Source organism: Curcuma longa, chromosome 14, assembly GCF_044706935.1.
Source record: "Curcuma longa cultivar G26 ecotype Majalengka, Jawa Barat chromosome 14, ITB_CL_G26_1.1, whole genome shotgun sequence".
In the NCBI taxonomy this organism is placed as follows: Eukaryota; Viridiplantae; Streptophyta; class Magnoliopsida; order Zingiberales; family Zingiberaceae; genus Curcuma; species Curcuma longa.
In genome coordinates, this window is record NC_133874.1 from 237,205 (window position 1) to 262,167 (window position 24,963).

The 24,963-nt window shown below is 33.4% G+C and overlaps 1 protein-coding gene across 3 annotated transcripts; it reads left to right on the forward strand.

The window, feature by feature from the left end:
* Positions 1 to 1,206: 1,206 nt before the first annotated feature.
* On the forward strand, positions 1,207 to 24,962 carry LOC141845009 (ras-related protein RABC1-like). 3 transcript variants are annotated; one of them, XM_074733008.1, is made up of 7 exons: positions 1,207 to 1,307; positions 1,411 to 1,575; positions 2,083 to 2,151; positions 14,627 to 14,710; positions 24,210 to 24,331; positions 24,433 to 24,561; positions 24,656 to 24,962. In XM_074733008.1, exons 2-7 carry the CDS (start codon positions 1,437 to 1,439, stop codon positions 24,764 to 24,766), a joined length of 654 nt encoding a protein of 217 aa, XP_074589109.1. In that variant the 5' UTR covers positions 1,207 to 1,307; positions 1,411 to 1,436; the 3' UTR covers positions 24,767 to 24,962. The 3 variants fall into 3 exon arrangements, with proteins under 3 accessions (XP_074589109.1, XP_074589110.1, XP_074589111.1); XM_074733009.1 differs by having other exon boundaries at positions 14,645 to 14,710; XM_074733010.1 differs by lacking the exon at positions 14,627 to 14,710.
* Position 24,963: the final 1 nt, after the last annotated feature.

Here is a 24,963-nt window from a genome sequence, read left to right on the forward strand (position 1 = left end):
AGCATGGTGAAAGTAAACATTTGAAGCTAGCTCTCATCTTTCACTTACATCATAACACCTCAGTTTCAATAAGCACCAACGAAGAAATATTGTTCAAGTGTTGTTTGTGCTTGTGAGACTACCTCGCTTTCCCTTTGCATCTTCCTTTGAGACCATCTTTTTTAAGCTTCCAAAGTCTAGTTCCTACTTCAGCAAAATCTCCATTGCATCTTCCTTCAATTCTTAAATTTTGTTTCAATTACTTGCCTTTTTATATTCCTTTATTCCCATTATATATATGGATTTTGTATGATTTTTATCATCTTTTTATCATCCCTTTCTTGTATGATTTTTTTTTCTTTTACATGAATAAGATAGAAAAAAAATTATTTTATTTATAATTTTTTATATTAACAAACCAAACGCATTTTCCAGTTTTCTTTTCCAGAAAATAGAAAACAGCATATCATACCAAACGCATTTTCTGTTTTCTAAAAACTGGATCAGAAAATAGAAAACTAGAAATAGAAAATGAAAAACAGAAAATAGAAAATATTTTCCAAACCAAACGCCCCCTAAATGTTTAAAATTTTGAATCTCAACTTTGAAATATATTTGTCAATAGAATCTTAATTTATAAACTTTCTTGTATGTTCAAAAACACACTAAATGGGGACCTTTTGATAAGCTCTTTAGGTCTATCATGTAGACACACAACACCATATACATTCAAAAAAAAAAAATCATTGAAAACACTAGTTGTTGTTTGGAGAGAAAGATATTTTGAGAATCATGTGCATCCTTTGATAAAATCAAAGTGTGAGGACTTTTTTAAATAATAAATAAAAAATAAAAAAATGTGAGAATTTTAAAAATTTAGATATGTCATGTGATACATTTCAGTAAAGGATGAAATCGATCACTCTAATGATCCTATATGATTGATCCTATAATTATATTTGAGGAAATAAATTAAAAAATTATAATTGATCATGATAAAAAAGATATTATCTCGACTTCGTTGAGTTCGATCATTATCGATTTTAATAAGCTTATCTCATTATAATCAAGATACATTACATGAATTGTGAAACGGAAGAATCAAGAGATTATAATTAAAATTAAAATATTAAGTAGCTGGATAAAGTCAATCAATACTCGTATGCAAAAATAAAATATTGACAATATCAACGGTAGTTGCCGTTCCCCATCTATTCGATTCTTCCACACGTCGGTCTTCTCCTCTTCCACCTTATTCGCTTTGATCGCCCTATGTTTCCCATACGAAAGCCCTAGATTCGAGTTCCTCCCGATTCCGTCTTTGTAAGGTTTGAATGCAGCTTTTCTTACCGTGCTTTAAAGTCTCACTTGATCTTTATTCCTCCCTCTTCTGTAACGCTTTTTTCAAGGGGTTGTAATCTTGCTTGTTAGGTTTTTTTTTGGAATCGTCTACTTCGATGGATTCGGCGTCTTCTAGCCAGCCTGATTTCGATTATTTGTTTAAGCTGTTGCTTATTGGCGATTCGGGAGTCGGTAAGAGCAGTCTTCTTCTCAGATTCACTTCAGACTCCTTCGAAGATCTTTCTCCTACAATCGGTGCGTCTTCCGATCCTTGCCTCTGTCCCATTCTTCCATTCCCTATTTGATAGTTAAAGGGAAATCGAGTCATGTTTAGCTTTTTATGCTCGAAAGGAAGTGTCGTTGCATTCACATTTGCTGATGCATTCATCGTTTGCCGTAAATATGGATATTTTGTGACATCAGTTTACAGAAAGTTTCCTCCTTTTTGGGGATTTGTTCACGAACAATTCTTGGGCTGCTCATGTTATTTGCTTGTTGGAGTGGATGAAAAGTTTTATGCGAATTAAGTCGGGAAGAGATATATATTTTGAACAAAATATCTAAATTTTTTAGATAATTTGTCTTCCATCCTTATAGCTGTGTGCACTTTGATGGATTTTAAGGAATTGGATTTCCAATTTTATACTTGTTCTTTGTTTGAATCAGGAATTCCCTCAAGTAACTTTTGCATCAATTGGTTGATTTATTCTATTAGTTGAATTTGTACTATGAATCTTTGGTCTTCTGTATGTATTATTTTAGGTGTTGACTTTAAGGTAAAGATTGTTAACGTTGGAGGTAAAAGGCTGAAGCTCGCAGTCTGGGATACAGGTAAAATTTCTCACTGTTGGTACCATGACAACCATTTGTAATTTTCCTATGGCATCTTCAATGTCTATCAATTTGGTATTTAGCTATAATACTTTCTTGAGAAAAAAATGATTCTTTTGACTTTTAGAAACTCCTTAATTGTCTTACTGTAACTGAGATAATCCACATCAACATACTAACTAGGATTGATTTAGTCTCTTATGTTGTTGGTTAATTGTGAAAAAATTCAAAATTAATTTCAACTTGAATCGCCAAGGTGAGTGGGACTTACTCTTGCCATTTTAAAAAGTGGTATTTATTAGGATTGATGGGATGCTTTGTACACCCATCTAGAGTGGGAGTGGGTGAATAAACAACGTCCCTTAGTAAAAAATCTTGTTCACAAAAGCAAACAAACAAAAGTTAGATTCTCAAGGGTGCTCATGTGTGTGTTTGTGACAAGAGTATTAATATGCAATGAATATAAAAAACAAAACACACTCACCAATGTGAAAATGTAACATTGTTTGGAGATTCTACTTCTAATCCATGATCTATGATGCGTTTATCCATTACCCTTGAAGATTCCCACTAAGAACCACCTCTTGTGAAGAGCTATTGGGGCAAACCTCTTACAATCTCAAATTGATGATTATAATGAAAGCTTCTCTCCTCTCAGAATATAATAAAATGCAAAGATAATGGAATATACCAAGAGTCCGAGTTAAAAATTTTAACTGCTTTTTCAAGTTTTTGGAGATCTTTGAGCACTATTAGCATGTGATAGTGATTAGAGATGTATTCTTCTGACCTCTAAAGTCTCAAAGCTACCTATGAGATTTTACTGTATATCAACCTCTAGTTGATTGGAATGCCCTCTAGTTGACTATAATGTCCTATAGTCGATTGATTGGGCAAATGTGATGAATGGACAACCAACAACCATATTACTAGTTGACTAAATCGAATCTATATCCATCGATTATGGCTTAAACAAAATGTTGTTTATTCATTGAATATTTGCATTTAGTTGACTCCCCGATTGTTCAACTAAATCAATATTCAGTCAATTGAATTCACTCGGTGGCTCCTCATTCATAATCTCTTTGTCGAAGGCTTCAAAATAAACCACTAGGTAGCCTACCCCTACCTAGCTAAATGCATTATCCTAATTATGCTGCCAAAGTCAAGAACCAAAGTTTCACTTTATCACGTAATTTCTAATGCTCTCATTTCTCTAGGTCTTCAATCACCCAATGCTTCTTGTCTTAGAGTACACCTTGTAGGTATCCATTTCATCGAATGCACTAAATTCTATAAGCGTACGCAATGCAAGGTTCAAAATCTTATTCTATGATAGGGTCTGTTTAACTTGAATGATATTGTATCAGTATCATGCTGATGCTGATGTTTTTATTGTGTCAGTATCATGTCGATGTTTTGATATATGGTGTCAGTGGAGAATTAGAATTAAAAGTGGAAGATGAAGAAAAAAAGAAAGAACTATATATTTGTATTAGGGTTTAATATTATTTTGTATGGATACAAGATAAAAAAATAGCAATATTATAACCCATTTTGTAGCATGCTAAGAGCATTGAGCGTTACTGCAGCGATACAGGATACATTATCTATGCCTTGCACGATATGAAATTTCAGACCGCGTGCTCTATCATCTGATCCTTTTGTGCCTTTGACTTCAACTCATTCCAACCCTTCAATCAATTAGACACATGAATTGCGCAATCCACAACCACTCAATGCTTTTCTTCTAGAGTGTCCTACAATCGCTTCCAAAGCTCCAACACTTGTTCTTGGCCTTTGAATCATTGTGCTCAAACTGACTCAACACTATCGAGTCAACCACTCCACGAGCTCTATGTGCATTATGTCAAAGCCTTTTATAAGTAATGCGCACATTAGAAACACAAACAAAAGCTAACTTAAACCCTTTGTCAAGCACATCTAAACAACTTGAATCCAACCACTTAAGAGTATCGTTTCCCCAACAATATCTGCTTTTAATATTTGATTTAGGGAATAAAATGAATAAGTAAACAAGCAATAAAAAATTCAATTTTTTTCCTTAAGCAAAGATTCCTCTCAATTCGGTATCCTATCCCCAAGTGAGCTACCTTTTGAGTGGTCTTTGTTTTTTTGATTGAGGGAGATGTTTAATAACTTAAACCTCTACATTTTATCACTTTGTCACACATCAAGCAATTAATAATTTGTTAAAACTAAATATATATATAATAACAAGTAAGCACAGTGAACAAGACATGTAAATATGTAAGCATACAATCATGCAGCATGCATAACAATCAAATTCTTCACCTTATAAACATAGTGTATATAATTATGCAGTATAGCAGCTTAATAAAACAAGATATTTCTAAGTGATGCTAAATAATGAAATTGTAACTTTTGAACTCTTGTTCTTTCATAATCGTAAATCCAGGTAGCAATTTGCATGCCAAGATTAAGTTAAATATGCTATAAATGATGAAAATTAGCTAAAGCATTTCTAATAGTGTTTTACATGGGATACAATCTTTTAAATATTAAGTTTAAAGAAGGGGAGCCTTGGCGCAACGGTAAGGTTGCTGCCATGTGACCTAGAGGTCACGGGTTCAAATCCTGGAAACAGCCTCTTGCCAAAGGCAAGGTAAGGCTGCGTACAATGGATCCTTTCCCCAGACCCCGCATGGCGGGAGCTTCGTGCACCGGGCTACCCTTTTTTTTTTTTACAATCTTTTAAATATCATTAAGCCCTTTGAACTATTTAAAATAGTATGAAATAGTTGAAATTGGATTAAAAATGTAAAATTTTGAAATTTCATGAAAATTTGCATACATATATAAGTATCCTAATCTTAGGGATTTTCATAATAATTTATGGTTTCACACAAAATTCAAAAGATTTAAAAAGTTGTTTAATGGGTTGAGCTTTAAACTAGGTATCATATGAACATGTAAACATGGATTGTCTATTCCTATCTTTTTGATGGCATGTATCACATTTATCACATTTAATTACATGTGTTATTCTCATGCTGAGACAATTATTGTGATTCCATGACTCTACTAATACTTAGTGCCAAAAGTATGCCCTAAAAAGTGCTATAAGTGTATCAATTGTTGGCCAATTAAACATGTTCTTATACACATTTTATACCTAGATACTCAATTCAACCAATGACCATATATGTCCTATAATCATGATATATCAACCACGAAATAATCAATTTATCATTAATAATTTCAAATTTCCTAACAAACCCCATTTCATGCAATTGAAAGTATAATCAACTATGGTATATAACATGAATAAATCCTAATTTATGTACCAACTCACTAGGGATGAAGTAACCATTCTCCCCCATTCATTGATCCACCTCAACCTAATCTAGAATGAAACAAGGGATTTGCTCAATTAAGACAAGTTGGACCCAATTGGGTTTACTAAATATTGATTTGGGATCTATTTCCTTGGTATTTTTTTGGCCTTTTTAATTGCATTCATAGAGGTTTATGTGAATTGTTTTAAGGATTAGGTTGACCATTAGTTACTATAGATGATAAACCTTTTCTTTTATTTTGACTAGTATCGTTGATTGATCTTACTAAAATAGACTTTTTGACTCTCAATTATCATGTCTAAGTAAATCATGGGAAACATTTTTCTAATGCTTTCTTCAAATCATCCCGTTGTGATTTGACATTTTCATTATTAGTATCAACAATCTGAGCTCAAGATTGATCATGGAAAGTGTGATTCTAACTAATTTGGACTTTTAATGATTTTAATTGTTTCTTAAGGTCCTTGATTTTGCCCATAGCCTTATTTAATGATTTGGTAAGCTAGCAATAGTATAACTTTATTAAATAAAGGAGAGTAGACCAAGGTTTAAAATATCGAGCCGTGTCGAGGTTGCGGTCCCGGAACGGAACGATACAGTTTTGGTACTGTATCGTACCAGTATAATTTCAGTATTTTTAAAATATAAAATATATTAACTAAAATAAAAAATTTAATCTAAATATTTAAAAATTAAAAATAATTTTTTTAAAAAAATAATAAGATAATTTTATGGGTTTTAATAAAACCTATTTAAATTATCCCTAACTATAGCTAGAAATTGATTATTAAAATCTTATTAAACATAAGTTTAAAAAAAAACAAAACAAAAATCATGACTGGCCACGTGCGCAATCGGGGGCCGCGTGGCCTGCGCGCGGAGGTGTCGCTGGGTCCGCGCGACGCCTCTGGTGGTGTCGCTAGGCTCGGGCAGTGCATTCGGTGGCGTTTCCGGGGCTCAGCGATGCCTCCGGAGGCGTTGCTGAGCCCAGGGGATGCCTCCAGAGGCGTCTCCCAGTCGGAACACCTGTGCGGTGTTGTGCCAGTGCCGGTCCGTCGGCGGAATAAAATTTTTTGCCGGTATCGCTCGATACGGCTCGAGATTTCAATCCATGGAGTAGACTTCATTGTCTCTTTTGTGTGATGCTCCCCTTTGCTATTGCTAGATCTCTTTTCATCGCTTGTAAAAAAACTCCATCTATTGCCATTAGTTCCAAGTAATTTTTCTTAGGTTGTTACTCTAAGTAACCCTAAGGGTGCGTTTGATTCAAATTATCATATATAACTTTAGTTATGTGATTATCTAGTAATCACATAACTAACGTTATGGGGTATAAAACATAATCTAATGTTATTTGGTTCAACTTATTTATTTGGAGAGAATAAAATATAACTAATTTAACATTTACTATATTACGCTTGATTCAAATTTATTTTTAGAATAAATTAAATTAATAATATTAATGATGATAATAAATTGATAATATATAAAAAATAAATATAATTTATTTATAATTATTTTAAATTTAAAATAAATTTATATATTTTTAATAAAATAATTCATTAAAATAATTATTTTAATAAAATAATTTGTTAAATTAATAAATATAATTCGTTAATTTTATTGTTTAAAATTGAAAATAAATTTATATATATTTTAATAAAATAATTCATTAAAATAATTATTTTAATAAAATAATTCATTAAATTAATAAATATAATTCGTTAATTTTATTTTAATAAAATAATTCATTAAAATAATTATTTTAATAAAATAATTTATTAAATTAATAAATATAATTTGTTAATTTTATTTTTTAAAATTTAAAATAAATAAATAAATAAATATATATTAATAAAATAATTCATTAAATAATTATTTTAATAAAACAATTTATTAAATAATAAATATAATTTGGTAATTTTATTTTAAAATTTAAAATAAATTATCTTTTTTAAATTTATAAGTATTTAAATTAAAATTTATTGAATTAATTAACTCAGTTTCAAGTAAGTTTTATGATACATTTCAATTAACTCAGTATTAAAATTGGAGGGTAATCATGGAAAATTTTTTTATTAGCTTCCGAAATCGCATAAAACCTTAAGCTGCTAAGGTAATTACATACTTAGGTTATAACCCATTTGCTGATGTAGCGGTGATGCTATATTTGTCACATCCCGAGAGACGGCTGTCCAAAAAATTTTGGCAGCATTTCCCCTGTAACAATTCAACTTTCCTGAATGCATTTAATATAAGGCCCACACAATCACTCAACAACACAACAAATGTATTAAATCTACTAAACTATATGAATAAAGACCCACACGGCCACAAACTACATATCCAACACATGCATCAAATATAACAATCACAACAACAACCACTCCACATACAACAACGAAAATCCAAAAGCACATCGGTAGTGCTCACAACAAAATCAAACGACAAACTCTATAAGTCTACGATCTAGAAATTTCGTAGCAGAATCATAATAAGATCCATATCCACACGAATACGAACATAATTCCAAATCATAGCCATGCACAAGAACTCCACAAACCACGTATCGAAAACAAACCAGAACCACACAACCACATAAAATTCGAAAACCATACGAAGTCACCCAAACTGAGACTTCTCCTGCTGTGAGATGGGGGCAGTCTGGCAGAACTACAAGCTTTAAAGTAAATCTCTCTATCTGTTATCTAGGGAGAAAACAAGGAAACCCCAGGGTCTGGGTAGTGAGTATAAAATATTCATTGGGATACAAGATAGAAGTGCACAACATACATATAAACATTGATATCAAAGGTATACAGTCTCTCCAAATGTTACATAATGAAGAAGGTCAATACTACATAACAGGTAATAGGAATCATGCAAATGCAATCAATGCATGTAATGTCACACAATGCAACAATCATATATCAAACAAGCGCAACAACCACACACAAAGATGCAGTAAATAAACTACCAACAAATGCAGTAAAATAACCTACCAGCAAATGCATGCACATATGCAACACACATCATAGGCAACATGCATGATCACTATCTGCACTCGCCACCCCCAGACACCCACACAATAAATTGGGACGCACGACAGGACAATTGCACACACTCCAACAATAGACTATTATACATGAGTGGGGAGTGGGAAAATATCACAGGGGAGCTATCTAGCTGCCTGGTTACTGTCTGTACTTAACATCCTCAAACACCAACACAATGAACTGGGGTGCACGACAGAAATCAACCACTCCAACAGCAGACCAACTACACGTGAGGGGGAGGGGCAATATCCCAAGAGAGCTATCTAGCTAGTCCTGGTTGCACCCACACAGTGCTATAATGCTCTCACTCCTGTACCACTATCAATAATGGTCTACTGAGAGCCAACAACAACAACAATCAACATCACCTACTATTAGCATGTAGATGTTATGATGCATAGCTCAACAAATAATCACTACATCTACCATGATATGCTCAACATCAATCAATAAGTCGTCACAGATCAACAACAAATAAGGAGACTGTATTGAATACAATTAGTTCATAGCAAAGGTCAACAGTAATGTATCATGCAACGAGTGTAGCAAGGATAACAACAAGATAATAGACATGTGTAGCAAGGATAACAACAAGATAACTAACAGTAGATTTATAATAAGTTATGCACTACAACAAAACCTGTATTGACCAAGTACAGGGGTACCCACCTGATGTACCACACGTTGAATAAGAACCCCCAGAAAATATAATCTCGTATATAACAGGATGACAAATCACGGTCCTGCAAATTATGTAGACAACATCCACTAAATACAACCATACATTTAAATTTAGCAACAAAATAAAATAACTCCCTAATTAAATCCAATCCATCTAATTAACTCATGCTAATTAAACATGAGTTAATCTCATTCCAGTTGATCTTCAACCGAATCTAAACCAACTGATCAAGTCAAATTGATACAAGTTAGTTTAAACTCAAGCTAAGGACCAAATATAATTTCACCGAATCCCACATCAAGACAAGACCGGATCAAACACATGAAACCCATGGTTCAGAACAACAATCCCAATAGGACAAAACCAATCCTCTAAACAACCCTAACCATCACTAATCAGTCCAACAACCACACCCGATCTAACAGAAAGCCATAATCTAAAATCTCACTGAGCCCACAGAACAGAACAGCTCAAGAACATGCAACATCCCAAGATTCCAAGAATAGCTCCATCAAACCCACTCAATCCATCAAATTAGACCAAATTTCAATCAACCTAACTCCATCGATTCAACAATAAACAACAGATCCACAAAAACCAAATAATCCCAATCAAATAGTAACCCAACCGCAACGATTAAATCCCAACAACAATTTGTCAAACTTATTATTGAACAAGAATACCCAGATTAAGAATACCTACCTCAAATAGAGCCAATCGTGTCCTAGATCAACTCCGATTCCACGCTCCGCTTTGTTGCTGAAACCCACCGTCCTCCGATCTATTTCCCCAACGAATCAGTGAGCTCCCAGATCCGAAGAAAACCCAACAAAACACCCTAAACTAGGAATTCAACTAGAGATCAAACTCATCGATCAATTTCTCCTTAAACTCGAGCTCACTCCGTCACTTCGCGTCGCGCCGATCGCCACCCGAGCAGATCCAGTCACTCCCTAGTGAGAATTCAACTCGCTCGCCGAAGCTCTTGGTCGTCAGCGGTCCTCCATAGCATCGACACCGTCTTTGAGGAGAGTGATCGCGTGATTGGGGAAGAGAAGCGAAGTCGCGACCTCACGGGCTCGGGGAAGAAGATCATGGTCACTGTTTTAAATCGAATTCCTAACGGGTTAACGGATTTTGGGTTTAAAACTAGATCCAATAACCCAATGGCTATTAATTAAGCTAAGTGGGCTGGCTTAATCAGACTCTTAATAGGGTTGTCTTAATTAACTAAAGGGCTGAGTTATTTGGGCCTATGGGCTGACCCAATTAGCTTAATTGGGTTGCCTTAAATTGGGCTTTAGGGATTAGTTCAATTAGGCTGCATAATAGTCTAAATTAAACTCAAATCCCTAATTAATCAAGATGAACAATCATTAGACCTAATAGTTAACCCCCTTCCTACTTGTTAACCAATCAGGGTTATTTATAATTAACTCCAAAATTTCTTGTATCTTACAACATTATTTGGGAATCAATCATAACCTGAACCAAACAAGGTAGGTTATCAACGATAACCCCCAACCAAACATCCCCTAAGGGATTATTCTCTCTTCCTGTTTTGCTTCCTTTGTCTTTTCTCAATCTTGAGCAATCACTTTTCGAATGCCCTTCTTCATCACAATTGAAATATCTCATTATCCTTCTCTTTTACTTTTTCTTTGTTCTTTTGGTTTTAAGTGTCCTCTTGATTCTTTAAGCTTAAATTGTTATTCTTTTTTTTTAATCTTTCTTTACTATATGTGCCACTTTTTCTTCTTCATCACTTTCGGATGATGAGGATGATATTATTCCTCTCTTCTTTTTGTGCCACAACTACTACTCCCTTTGTGTTGTTTTTCTTGATGTTTCAGTTTGATACCTAGTGCAACTCCTTTTGACAATAATTCACGTAGAAAAATTGATTTGAGATCTCTTGGTACCTTATAAGCATCTTTCATTAAACTTTAAAGAGGTGTCCGGGGTGAACAAGATCCAATCATGGTTGTTAACTTTCTTTCAGAGTGCAATTAAACCATTCTGATTTTTTCTAAATGCTCCATAAATTTTGTTGTCAGTGTCTCTATCTTGCATATGAAATTTCAGTATTTGCTTATGAGTAAGTCTCTCTTTGTGATTTTGGAGTATTGATTTTTCCATTTAAGTTGATAATTTTTTCTTATAATTCTTTTACATTTCAGAAATGTTCCACTATTTGATTCTTTTATGATAAACCACATTGGAGTGGTATAATTATCTAAGCGTTAGCTTCAAAATTCTTTTTCACTTCTTCACTCCATCAATCCATATTGATCTCTTCCATCATTTCTGTTCACCAAAACCTCAAGGACTTTCGTGACAACCATCCATTTTTGAAGTATGTTACCATCCTCTATTTCCAATATATATACAGTGATTCCATCAAAGAATAGTGGCCTAGTTGTGCATTATCCCTCTTGTATTGCCATCACTCTAAAATGTTTGAACATCGACTTTGATGCACTTATCAAGATCAATGGGATGGTTTGTACATTTGACTAAAGAGGAAGTGGGTGAATAAATGACACCCCTTAATAAAAATCTCATATACAAACATAAACAAATAAAACATTCGATGTTCAAGGGCACTCTTGTATGTTTATTTGTGTCAAGAGTATTCATACGTGTCAAAAATAAGAAATAAAAAAAACAATTGCTAATATAGAGATGTAGTGTGGTTTAGAGAAATGTTCAAGATCTCAAGCCATGTCAAAATTTCAATCTTTGACTGGAATAATTGTTTTGTTGATGTTTTAATACATGGTGTCGGTAATTGATTGAAGTTGAAGAAGAAAGGAGATGAAGTATAGAAAGGAAATATTATATGTTCTGAGCATGGTTTTAAATCTTGTATCATGGTGGGCAAAACGATCGAAATATATCATTCAGGTAACTTACTAAAACTCAATACCACTCAGAACAGATAGTGTCTCATTCCTTTACTGCATCTCCTTTCTCCTTCAACCTCTAATCTGTCATCGATATCATGCATTGGAGTGTCGACACGATACTAAAATAATATTTTTCCAATCAAAGAGCAAAACTATGACACAATTCGAAATTTTGAACCTTGATGTCGAGTGTCATTGAATTTTTGTGATTTAACGAAACTATATGTTTCGACCGACACTGTATGAGATTTCTACCATGGTGTCTCCATCTTAATCTATGACTAATGATGTGTTCGATGTGTCTCATTTGAAGATTCCACTAAGAATTTGATGCCTTCTAGTTGATTGATTGGAGACATGTCATATTTGGATGACGCTAACAAATATATCACCTGTCAACTAGATTAACATCTAGTTAACTACTCGAGACTCCAATCAACTAGAAGCCACTTCCAATCAATTGTTTCTTGAACAAAATGTTTTTGTTTACTGAACCCTCACATTTAGTTGACTCCTTGGTTGATTATATTTCTCCAATCAATTGAATCAACATTCAATCAATTGATACCAATTAGTGGTCCTTCCTTCAGTAGACTTACCTCTTTGTAAGCTTATGCAAAGTCTCGGGACCAAGTTGGTAAACCACAACTTGGGACCAACAATTGAAGGCTTCAAATCAAGCCGCTATGTAATCTACTCTTACCTATCTAAATACATCATCTTGATGATGTTGCCAAAAGATGATATTTCACTCACATAATGTCGTATGTTCTTATGCCTTCAAATCTTCGATTATCTGATGCTCCTCATCTTAGAGCACACCTTGTCATGTCTCCAATTGATTGAATGCGCTAAGCTCCTCGAGCTTGCTCCATGCCATGCACCTTTGTTCAGGTTTGTCCTAGAGGAGTTCATCTTGCTAGGACTCCATTCCATCAAATGTACTAAGATTCCCTAACTTCCTTCATGCCATCTGATCCTTTGCACTTCCAAGTCCACTTCATACTGAGCCTCCGAGTCATCAGGCATACAATTCCCTACAACTAGAGCTCCAACATTTGCTTCAAACCTTTGAGCACAAACCACCTTGACCTTGTCAAGTCAGTCAAACTCCTAGAGCTCCATGTGCATCAAGTCAGTCAACTTCCAAAGCTCCATGTTCACTATGCCAAGTTCTTATACATTCGATGCACACATCAGAAAACCTTACTTAAACCTTTTGCTAAATGCATCAAAAATAAATTACACAGTATTGAGTTGACTAGTAGGCATCTTAAAAATACATGATTGTAAAGTCGAAGATGTCACTAAGAACTTTTATATGGTGAAGAAAGTTGGATTCGTGGTTTCCTACAACATTTAATCGCACTTGATTGTTAAGACTATAATCTAGACTATTATCATGATGGCTAGTTAAGTATGATGCGGGTTGCACAAAGTCAGTGGTTGATCAAGAACTAACTACTTAATGTGGGTAAAAGCCTCATTAATTTTGCCACCACTAGATGGGAGAAGTTTGTGTCGCCGACAGACAGTATCCAGAGGAGTGCAGAATTGATCCAAAGAGTGACACACATTCAGGATGGGAAGAGTTGATGCAACATATAACACCTGGATCATTTACTAATTGGATGGTGTGTGGCAGGGTGTCATTGAGTGGGTGGTCATTACTAAGGCCTACAAAGAGGGTTAATGTCAATCATTAGGAACTTACTCGAGATCTGAGGAAATCTAGAGAACTAACTCCAATTTAGACACTCTTTGTCCCCACCTTGTTCTTTTTGAAGCCTTTTTCTTTAGTTTGACCCACAACAACTACACAATATGACCTTGATCCAGACTTCTACCACCAGCACATAGCCTTTTTAGAAATTAGACCCATCTATTATGATCACAAAAGCACTTGGTTGAATCTTCACAACTTGGGAAAATTGAACTCCTCATCCACATTCACTCATTCTACCTGCCATGGCCAATTGAGTTCACTTCAAGTCAATTCTCCTCAACCTAATCCCAACTTTACTATTCCTAACTTGGACTCCTTTGGCCTAGCTACCTAACCGTGAACCAAGCCAATCAAATTGTATTTGGAAGACTTCTCTACTTTATAAAACTAGTATTGCTTACCCAATAAAGGTTAGATTTACAGAACCAAATTCAAACATGGATCCATTCATTGAACATTGCCTGAAAGTCTACGCTAGCTGACAACTTAATGCGCAATCCTCGCCCTTTTTCAACCGGGCTTGGGACCAGCCAAATTCAAACATCTGTCCAAATTTTAAAGAAAAAGTTCTTTTATTTTCTGCAGAGCCTGGAAATACTGAAATCTTTTTTGTTATTATTTAGAACATTTTCTTTCAACTGTCGTTGGTGCATTGGAGAACAAGACTTTGGTATTTGAAAGAGTCATGATAATAGTTTCTTTTTTTTTAATGTAGAATGTTTCTTTTTTAAACATGTTGTGGGTTATGACTTGGAACTTAGAAGTCATCTCTTGTATAGCTGGGCAGGAAAGATTCAGAACCTTAACAAGTTCATATTACAGAGGAGCACAAGGAATTATCATGGGTACTTCTCTATAATCTCTTTTAGCGATCTCATGTTCTACTTTTCTGGTCATACTTATTTATATTGTTTGGCTGTTCCAAAATCTACTAAGCAATCAATTTGATCTGACATATTTTCCCCTCAGATAAAATTGACACTTGAATAATTCTGGATAACATTTTTTTATGATATTTTTTTATTTCTGAGCCCTTTAGGCATACTGTTAGGAATCTTCTACACATAATTTCTTTTGATTTCTTTTTGCAATGGGTAAATTATGAGATGGGCATGGTTCTTGCGTATTCTAGCTAACACTTCATGCCTTTCAATCATAGGTCTAAGGTACCTAAAGTTGCATATCATATTAAGAGAGAGAGATGAAGGTAAAAAAGAAAAAAAGTTTGTCCCAACTATTGGATTCTATGAATCAAAATATCACTATCAGTATTCAAATTAATTAAATTATTTTTTATTCAACCTGTTGACCAACATTGGTTCGAAAAGTTAAGACCTTGCATCGACTTCCGCGAGGCCATGAAGGAAGCTGCAACCTCGTGGTGGCCTCTGCAAGGTCAAGGAGGATGCTACAAGCTCGTGGCCCCTTTGCGAGGTCGCGGAGGCTATCACGATCTCACGCGACCTCCACAAGGCTGCAAGGGAAGCTGTGCAACTGACATTTTTTCTTATCTTTTTATTCCTTTTCCCTATTTTTTTCTCTTTCCCTCTATTGAATTGTTTCCTCCTTTTGCTATTTTTTTCCATTCTCCATGTTTTGTTTCCTCCATCGTTAATTTTTTTTTTTCTTTATCCATCCACAAGGGTAGAAAAAAATCTCTTTTACTCTTTAAGGATACTTAATTTTTTCTCTCCTTCATTTGTTTACAAGGGTAGAAAAAAAAATCTCATAAACACTTTAAGGATAGTTAATTTCTTTCCCTCCATTTGTCCATAAGGGGAAAAAAATCTGTTAAACTCATAGTTAATTTTTTCTCTCCTTCATTTGTCCATGAGCTAAACAAAAAGAAAAAAAACTCTCTTAAAGGATGGTTAATTTTTTCTCCTCTATCTGTCCATGAGGTAAACAGAGAAAAAAAAACCTCTTTAAAATAAAAGGAAATCGATTGTTAGAAAATTTTAAATATTAAATATAATATAATTTCTAACTTTATAAATATACTACTACTATTATATAAATGAGAATGAAAATATATGTATGATTCACACATATTCAGAGTTTAAACCTATTTGATCTTGCCATGGCTACTTAGTGGATAGCTAATTCAAAATTATCTTTTACTCAATAAGCACCAAATATTTCATGAGATAATATTAAAACTTGAATTCAACATTTAACATCTCAAATATAATTCAATAGTAAGCATCTAGAACAATCAAGTATTAATAAAAATATTTTTAATTAATATATTTATATTTTAAAAAGTATTGAAATTGTATCGGTACTGCACAATACGGTATTAAAACTGTATTATTCTAGTCATAAATCGAAATTTCGGTAGAACTTGAAATTTTAAACCTTGCTAACATTATAATCCATACTACAAATCCATAAAGTGTAGCAAACCGTCACATTCTTAATTTTCCTTTTGGTCTAATTGGGACATCATGATCACACAAGTCTTTAGGATCTCCTCTTTGTTTCAATATACACTCTTTATTTTAGTATCCGATCTTTGAACATCTTAATTCTCAAAATTTTATTCAATAACTTTATTAACCAAATTATACCCTGAACTCCTAGACTCGTCAAACTTCAATAAAATCTAGAATTTTACCATCCTTCATTTTTTTAATGATGCATTTAGCTCATTTATGGAATAACTATTACTAGAAAATGGAATAGACAAAGAATAGTATATAAATAACTATTCTTTGATTTAGCTTGGAAGGGAATACTTATGAGTCAACTAAATTGTTATTTTGATATTACCATGTGATTAAGGATCATTTAATCAACCTTATCACCACTCATTGCTCAGACTCGATGCCTCATGCATCTTTCTCTCACTCACTATTTATCAAATGTGTTTACTGTGGAGCATAAAAGAATATAAACTATAAGGATCCTAAAAATGTCTTTCAACTAAAAATTGATTGAATATTAACTAAACCACATTAAAAATTATATTGATAATCCATTGAATAATGTGTACTAAAAAATGATTTTCTTAAAAAAAGGGCAGCCCGGTGCACGAAGCTCCCGCCATGCGGGGTCCGGGGAAAGGATCCATTGTACGCAGCCTTACCTTGCCTTTGGCAAGAGGCTGTTTCCAGGATTTGAACCCTACCTCTAGGTTACATGGCAGTAACCTTAAAGGCTCCCCTTCAAAAAATGATTTTCTTATTGGTTATAATTAATTTTTGTTATTTACTATATATATTAATAAAGAACATTATTTATATAGTCTATTATTAATTATTAGATATATAATTGTAGAATATTATTTATATAGTTTATTATCATTAAATAGATATGTAATTTTATAAATAGACATTCTTCTTAAGATTTTAGAACGCCTATTGTAATATAATATAATATAATATAATATAATATAATTGTATTATAACTTTTTCTTCTTTCGATTTTTATTTCGCACTTCCTATCAATGTGTTCTGGTCTAATTCAACTGATATTTGGATTCTTTAACTATATGATTCTAATTTTGCTAGTTGTCCATGACTTGATCTCCTTGGTATGCTTGGCTTGATCAATGTGGCTAACCCACTCAATCTAATCAACTTGTTGACTTGCTCAGTTGATCAGCTCACCTAGCCTTGTTGGTGCAATTAGTTCGATCAACTTGCTCGGTTTGATTAGCTCGCTTGGTTCAATCGGCTCACTTAATCGACAAGCTCACCTAACAAGCTTGATCCCATTAGCTCGCTTAGCTTATTTGGCTTGCTTTATTTATACACAATATATATATTTTTTGGAGGATTGATAAGAGAAGAATATAAGAATGTATTTTTTGAAGAATGAAATATATAAGTAATAATTATTCCTTGAATATAGTAATGAATAATTAAACGAGGCATCACAATTTTAAAGGAATTAAGATTCTAAGTTTATTTCTCCAATCAAATTAATTACATGAGAATTTATTGGAAGTAGCTATTCTTATGAATCAAATGCTCTAATCTCACTCGATTAAATATTATGAACAAATCTATGAATCCTAAATCTTCCATAACTTTTACGCTCCAAAATCAATTGTTATGGAGAATTCTCATTAAAGTTTTGTAAAAGTAAATTTTCCATCTATCTTTAATTTCTTTATAATTAACAAGAACCTTTTGATTTTCAACTTTTATGCATTTAATAGTATGTAACTATCTATATTTCCTTTCTCTCACTCTTATGATCCAATAAGTATATTTCTCATGGTTTTTAGCTCCTAAATTATCTAGTTCTTGCTTTTAACTTGAACTTTGCAAACGATAGAGGGGTTGATAGGATACAAATACGATGGTTGAAATAGAGGGAATAAAATGTTCTTTGTGATTGTAAAGTACCTCTAAAACTCAAAGAGAAGTTTTACAAAATGACGATTAGACCTGCTATGTCATATGGTGCTATGAAGTTAGTATACGAGTAAAAGATCTCAAAGATAAGGATGTTAAGGTGGATATATGACCATACAAGAATGCATAGGATAACAAATGAGAATATTAGAGAGAAAGTTGTGTTGTTGGATTGTGTTGTGCGACTAGAGGGGGTGGGGTGGGGTGAATAGGCGCGCTTCGATTTTGATACTTCGCTCTTATGCTTTTCTTTTTCTATAATCAGATTAGTACATAGTGAAAATGTAGAAATAAAAAATAGAACAAAATTAAAAAGTACAAACACAAAGGGCAAACTAATTTTACGTGATTCGAATTCTCCGATTCATACTCCATGGCCTATGACCCTTCTGTGGGTTAATTCTGGTAACACTGCTACTTCTATAGGAGGAGAAAACATGTTCTTTACAACCAACACAAGAAAACAAAAATAATACAAAAATAAATGAATGACTTTTGATCACTGTAGAACGTTGTAAATTGCTCAAATTGGCTTTGGAATGTAGCAACATTCTCTCTAAAACCGAACATGAGCAATGGTGATGAAATCTCTATGAACTTATATAAAACTTTTTTTCATGCCTCTGGTTAACTAAAATTGCTTCCTGGTCTATCAAAACTATCCACGCAGACTACCTCATTTGGATATGGACCTGTTTTTGCCACCGACTGAGTTTTGGTTGAACAAAAATTAGCTGTGGTCAACCAATACTAGATAAAATTCATGATCCAATCTTCTGTTGATATTTTGGTCAATTAAATTGTTGTTTTTGGTTGCTAAATTAGATGAAATTCAAATCCGAAGCTTCTACTGCAATTTTGATTAACCAAACTACCACTTTTGGTCGACTAACCATTTTGGTCGATCAACAAGTCAATTTTAGTCAATTAAAGTATGATTTCTGGGCAAAATATATTTATCTTAATTTTCACATAGTGAGGTTTGAGTATGCGACCTCTTAGATAACAACTTTGATCTTTACCAATCGAGTTGGACAATGTATTGCTCAAATACACCTTGTATCTAGAACTTCATCTATTGGCTAATCTTATCACGAGGATTTCTACTTGCCCAGCTTGGTAGGACTTCCATTTGTCTAGAGTTCACTTCTATAGAACTTCCTCACTTATCTAGAGTTCACTCCTCTATGAATTCCACAACTTCCATACTTGCCTTGAGTTTACTACTTTAGGACTTCTTCATTTACTTAGAGTTCACTCTTCTAGGATTTCCACAACTCCTACACCTGCCTGAAGTTTCCTCCTCCAGACTTTCTCTTTTGCCTAGAGTTCACTTCTCTAGGACTTCCACACTGACTAAGGATTTCCATATTTGCCTATTCTTTAGGAATTCTACATTTGCCATACACACCTTCACCTTTGACTTGCTTGGACTTTACACATTCCTAACACATGCCTATCCTTAAATCAATCTGGCCCATCAAGACTTCCTATCAACTAAGTGTTTGGTTGACCTTTTCCACTTGAACTTCTGAAGGCCAACATCAGTTATACCTAACTAATACCAAGTGTCTACCTCAACCACTTAGAGTTCTACAAATAGTTAACATATTCAACCATATTACTCAAATATGAAAATCTTAAACCATGGTCAACCTCGACGAGAGTTGATTGCACCAACATGGGTTGTGCTTATTGATAGACGCCATTAAGATGGTGTGAACATGTACTTAGGTATCAATAAATACCCGATTTAGACGATATGAGACTATAACAAATATGCATATTAATAAAATAAGAGGAAGACCAAAGAAGACTTGGTCAACAATGATAAAACATGATAAAATTCATAAGAATATAGTAGGGATCAAGTCTAATGACGTAGGAGGATTTATATTGTCAGCCTATTTAGTGGGATAAAGACCGATTGTTGTTGTTGTTTAGTTACGCTATTCTATTCAAAATTTCTTTAATAATACCATTTTTTCAATATGACTTCTCTAAACTAATACCCTTTTATGCCTCCTAATACAATTACCAAATTTTCTTATATATTTTACTTCTACCTTTTGGGCTCTTTATTAATGTATCTAGCTTCACTCTTTATTTTATTTTTTTATTATAGTCCACATTAAGGTTTGAAATTTCGAGTCATATCGCTTGATACGGCCGAAATTTCTCGTTCCGTAGACGTACCGGCACTGGCACATCACCGGCACTAGAGATTCCGGCGGGGAGATGTTGCGCGGCCACGACGACGCTTCCAGAGGTGTCGCGCGCGCGGCCACGGCGACGCCTCCGGAGGCGTCGCGCGTCCACGGCGGCACTGCAGTCGCGACTCGACTCGCCAATTTTTTTTTTTTTGGCTTTTAACTTAGGTTTAATTGAGATTTAATAATCAATTCCTAGCTATAGTTGGGATAATTTAAATAGACTTTATTAAAACTTATAAAATTATTTTATTATTTTTTAAAAAATATTTTATTTTTATTTTTAAATATTTAGATTAAAATTTTTATTTTAATTAATATATTTTATATTTTAAAAATACCGAAACTATACCGACACAGTACGATACGGTATTGAAACTGTATCGTTTCGGTCCGGGACCGAAACCTTGGTACGGTTCGATATTTTAAACCTTGTCCACATAACATCATTATCATCAAATTATAAGCCTTCAATTATGTAGTAAAATGTCAAATTAAATATATCTTTTATAGAAAAATAAATTTGATTTACTTTATAATCAACTAAATTGAATCAAATAATTTTTTTTTTTTTGCGATAGACAACTATTATCTAATCAAATTAATATGGTTAAAAATTGAACCAAATTGATTTTTTGTTTGTTCAAATTAGTTTTTATTGGAATAAAAAAATCATGAATTTTTATTTTTTAATTTTCATTTAAAATATTAAGGAAATCATGTCCTTTGGGTAATTTCTTTAGAAAAATTAATTTAGAAGAAATCTGATTACCTCCTTTTGCCATGTGGGATAGAAGGCTATGTTAGATTTTTTATATTACAAAAAATAAATTTGATTATTTTTTAAAATTTGGTTTAGTATAAAATCAATAAAAATGAACAAATGGAAATTTTTATTATAATTTGATCAATGATAATTGATATGTTTAAAAAACTATATTGAAATTTGACTAGAAGAATTAAACTGGATTGAATTTTTAATACAAAACAAAATTAACCAAAATTTTATTATATAATTCTATGTCAACCATAACCATATTAATATGGTTAAAAAATCAAATTTGATCAAATGCTTAATTAATTGTTTAAACTATTATTCTGTTTGAGTTAATATGGGCTCCAAGAAGTAAGAAGTTGGCCATATTCCATTGTAATCCTTTTGCTTTTGTCTTGAGCTTCGTCTAAGCCTTTTGCCTTGCGATCTCTACTCGAGTTTCATCTATTGCAAGCTTTGCTTAAGATTCCTCCATCATGGGCTCTGCTCGAGCTTCCTCATCACAAGCTTCGCCTGAGCTTCCTCATCACGAGCTTCGCCCAAACTTCCCTATGAGCTTTTCTTAAGCATCTTCTACCTTTCTCGTGAGATTTGATGAGCTACTTTTGTGACTTTCTGCCTTAGCTTGAGCATCTCAACGAGCTGCTAGCACACCAAGAAGGTGTAACTTGATTCTACGACTCAATACCTTGCCCAAGCTTCGTCATGAGCTTTGCATGAGCATCTTCCATTTTCATCATAAGATCCAGTGAGTCTGCAAACTACTTCTGCTACTTTCAGCTCAAACCTAGGCATCTTGGTGAGTTGCTTTCAAGCCATGAGCTTGCCACGAAGGCACAACTGCTTCCAATGAGTAAGTTCCCGCTTCTTCTTTTCCTCCTTATTAGAGAACTCTTCTTTCTTCTTTTCCTCCTTATGAGAGAACTAACACCTAAAAGAAACATAATGGTATACCAAAACTGTATCGTACCAAAATTGAATTGTCTCAATCTCAATTCTGAACTTCAAAATTAGTTGAGTCTTTAAATCATTGTTTAATTTGGTCAATTTGATTTTTTTTGCTTTTAATAAAAATCAATTTTTTATATTGAAATTTTTAAAATTTATTTATTTTATTCAAAATAAGGTAAAAAAATGTTGTTTTTGAAAAACATAAAATAAGTTATTTAGAAGAAACCCCCATTTGTTTATTTTTGATTTTTTAAAATAATGTGAAATATAATTGTTTTTTTAATAAAAATTTTAGAAACTACTGAAAATTACCCACGGTCGTCTTTTGCCATGTGGCGCAGAAGGCCACACGGTTTATAGAAGTTGATAGAACTAATAGAAATATAACTCAGATTTTACCAAACAATCATAGAAAGGAAAAATATACAACCATAAATAGTTTGCTAGGTAAAAGAACATAAGAAGAGATCATGCAAATGAATATTCCTTAGAATCCTATAAGCAAAAGAATTCAAATGTGATTCTAATTAGAATTGATATATGGTAAATGAAAACTAACTAAATTCATAGGGTTTTCCATTGCCTGTTACCGATCATGCTATATTAGCATTCAAACTAAAAAGCTTCATACAAAATGAAACTTTCTATTTCAATGAAACTGAAAAGAAGTTTCTTATCATTCAACTTACAAAACCAAATATAGCATACAAAAAGAAGTATATATTAGCTAACTACATTTTTCTGTCATGTATTTTATCAAATAAAATTTTTAGTAAAAATTAATGAATACTTGGAACGAAAAGATGCAGATAAAGGGGACTGATGGCCTGTAAGCATGCAGGGTCAGGGAGATTCTTTTATTTTAATGGGAATTCTCATGTTCTTTTCCTAGGTAGGCCTCTGTATGTATATTATCTATATATATATATATTTTTCACTTTTACATACCTTTATCTGCTTACAACTTATGATAAAAAATTATATGTGGAATATTCATCCAGCAATGTAACTGATTTTTTTTCCAAAAATCTTAAGCATAGTGAAAAAACTATTTAATAACTACTACATTCGCTTGCTTGGTTTGTTTGTATAGTTTTTTTTTTCCTTTTTCTGATCATTTCTTGCTGTAACATCATAATCATTATTTTTTTACCAAAATTTTTACCCAATTCATGATCTTCCTATAAATATAGCAAGCCTGTGCACTGTCTTCCTGGATTTGTCTTTGTTGTCTCTGGCTAGGATTGAGCTGATCCCTCGTACACTAGGTCTGCTGCTAGAGAACTGTCACTGGAGTTATCTTTTAATATAGTTCACCTGATCAAGATCAATGCCATTCTCGTATGAGACTTGAAGCAGATTCTGGTGGGAAAGAGCAGGCAACATAAGCAGCAGCTCCAAGTGTAGGCCTCAAGCTTCTGAGCTTCTTCTAGCTGACTTAACAAGAGATGCCTTGTGCTCATGACCTAGATTGAGCTTTTTGTTGTTTGTTGCCCAAATGTCGCAGCTTTGTTGGAGGGAACTATCAGATTAAAATGGTGAGAACAAGCTGTCAGGCATTTTCTCAGTTTGTTACTGCGATGAGCCAGACAGATGGGAAGAAACTTTTGAGGCAACCTTTTTTTATGAAAAAAAAAGAAAGGAAAATTGGGCTTGATGAAGGTGGACATGCGATTTTGTTAGTTAAAAAAAAAGAATCAGTCTTTAATTCATGCTCTTCTTTGTTTTTTTCCTTTTCACTAGGAGTTTTCCCCTTTATTTTTGCTTAAATTACTACTATTTAGCCCAAGAAACTTATTTAGGAGATGGACATTATCACATAAGTTTGCATTAGTATTAACTATTGCAGTGTCCCGTGATAATGTTGTTGCAGATTCAGTTTTTTTTTTTTTAAATGTTAAAATGCTCAGTTTAGAGCCTAATGATCTAGATGGATCTATATAGCCGACTTCACTTAGTGGGATAAGATTTGATTATTATTGTTGTTGTTGTAAAATGCTCAGTTTGACAAGTTAGCTGATCATAACTGTCTATCGAGTGGCAGTTTATGATGTAACTCGAAGGGACACATTCACAAATCTTTCAGATATATGGGCAAAGGAAATAGACCTTTATTCAACCAATCAGGATTGCATTAAAATGCTTGTCGGTAACAAGGTTGATAAGGTAACGTCACATATTTTTAATTATGTTTATTGATTAAATTTTGTACAAAATAATCTACTGTTTGGTATAGATCATGGTTCATTGTGTCTGTCTCATTGAAGGAAAGCGAGAGAGTTGTAACCAAGAAAGAGGGGATTAACTTTGCCAGGGAATATGGATGTTTGTTCCTGGAATGTAGTGCAAAAACTCGTGTAAATGTGGAGCAATGCTTTGAGGAGCTTGTTTTAAAGGTATGCAAAGTAATTCCCAGCATCTACATGATAAGATTGGTGACTCCTAGTAATCATTTTGCAAAAGCAAGCTCTAGTTGGCATTTTTATGCAGATTTTGGAAACGCCAAGCCTCTGCGCTGAGGGTTCGTCCAGTGTGAAGAAAACCAATATCTTCAAGCAAAAACCTCCTCAAGCAGATGCTTCCACCACCAGCTGTTGTTAATAGTTTGTTTGTCCTTCAACCTCTGGTTGTAATCATTCTGAAGTTTCCCCTTGATCCGTATAGGTTCATGTACAGTGCTTAGTGAAATCTATTTGATTTGTGCTTCGCATACACAATTGGTTCTGATAAATTTCATGATTTGTGCTTCGCATGCTCAGTTGGTTCTGATAAATTTCCTTTGAAGGATGGTCTGAAAT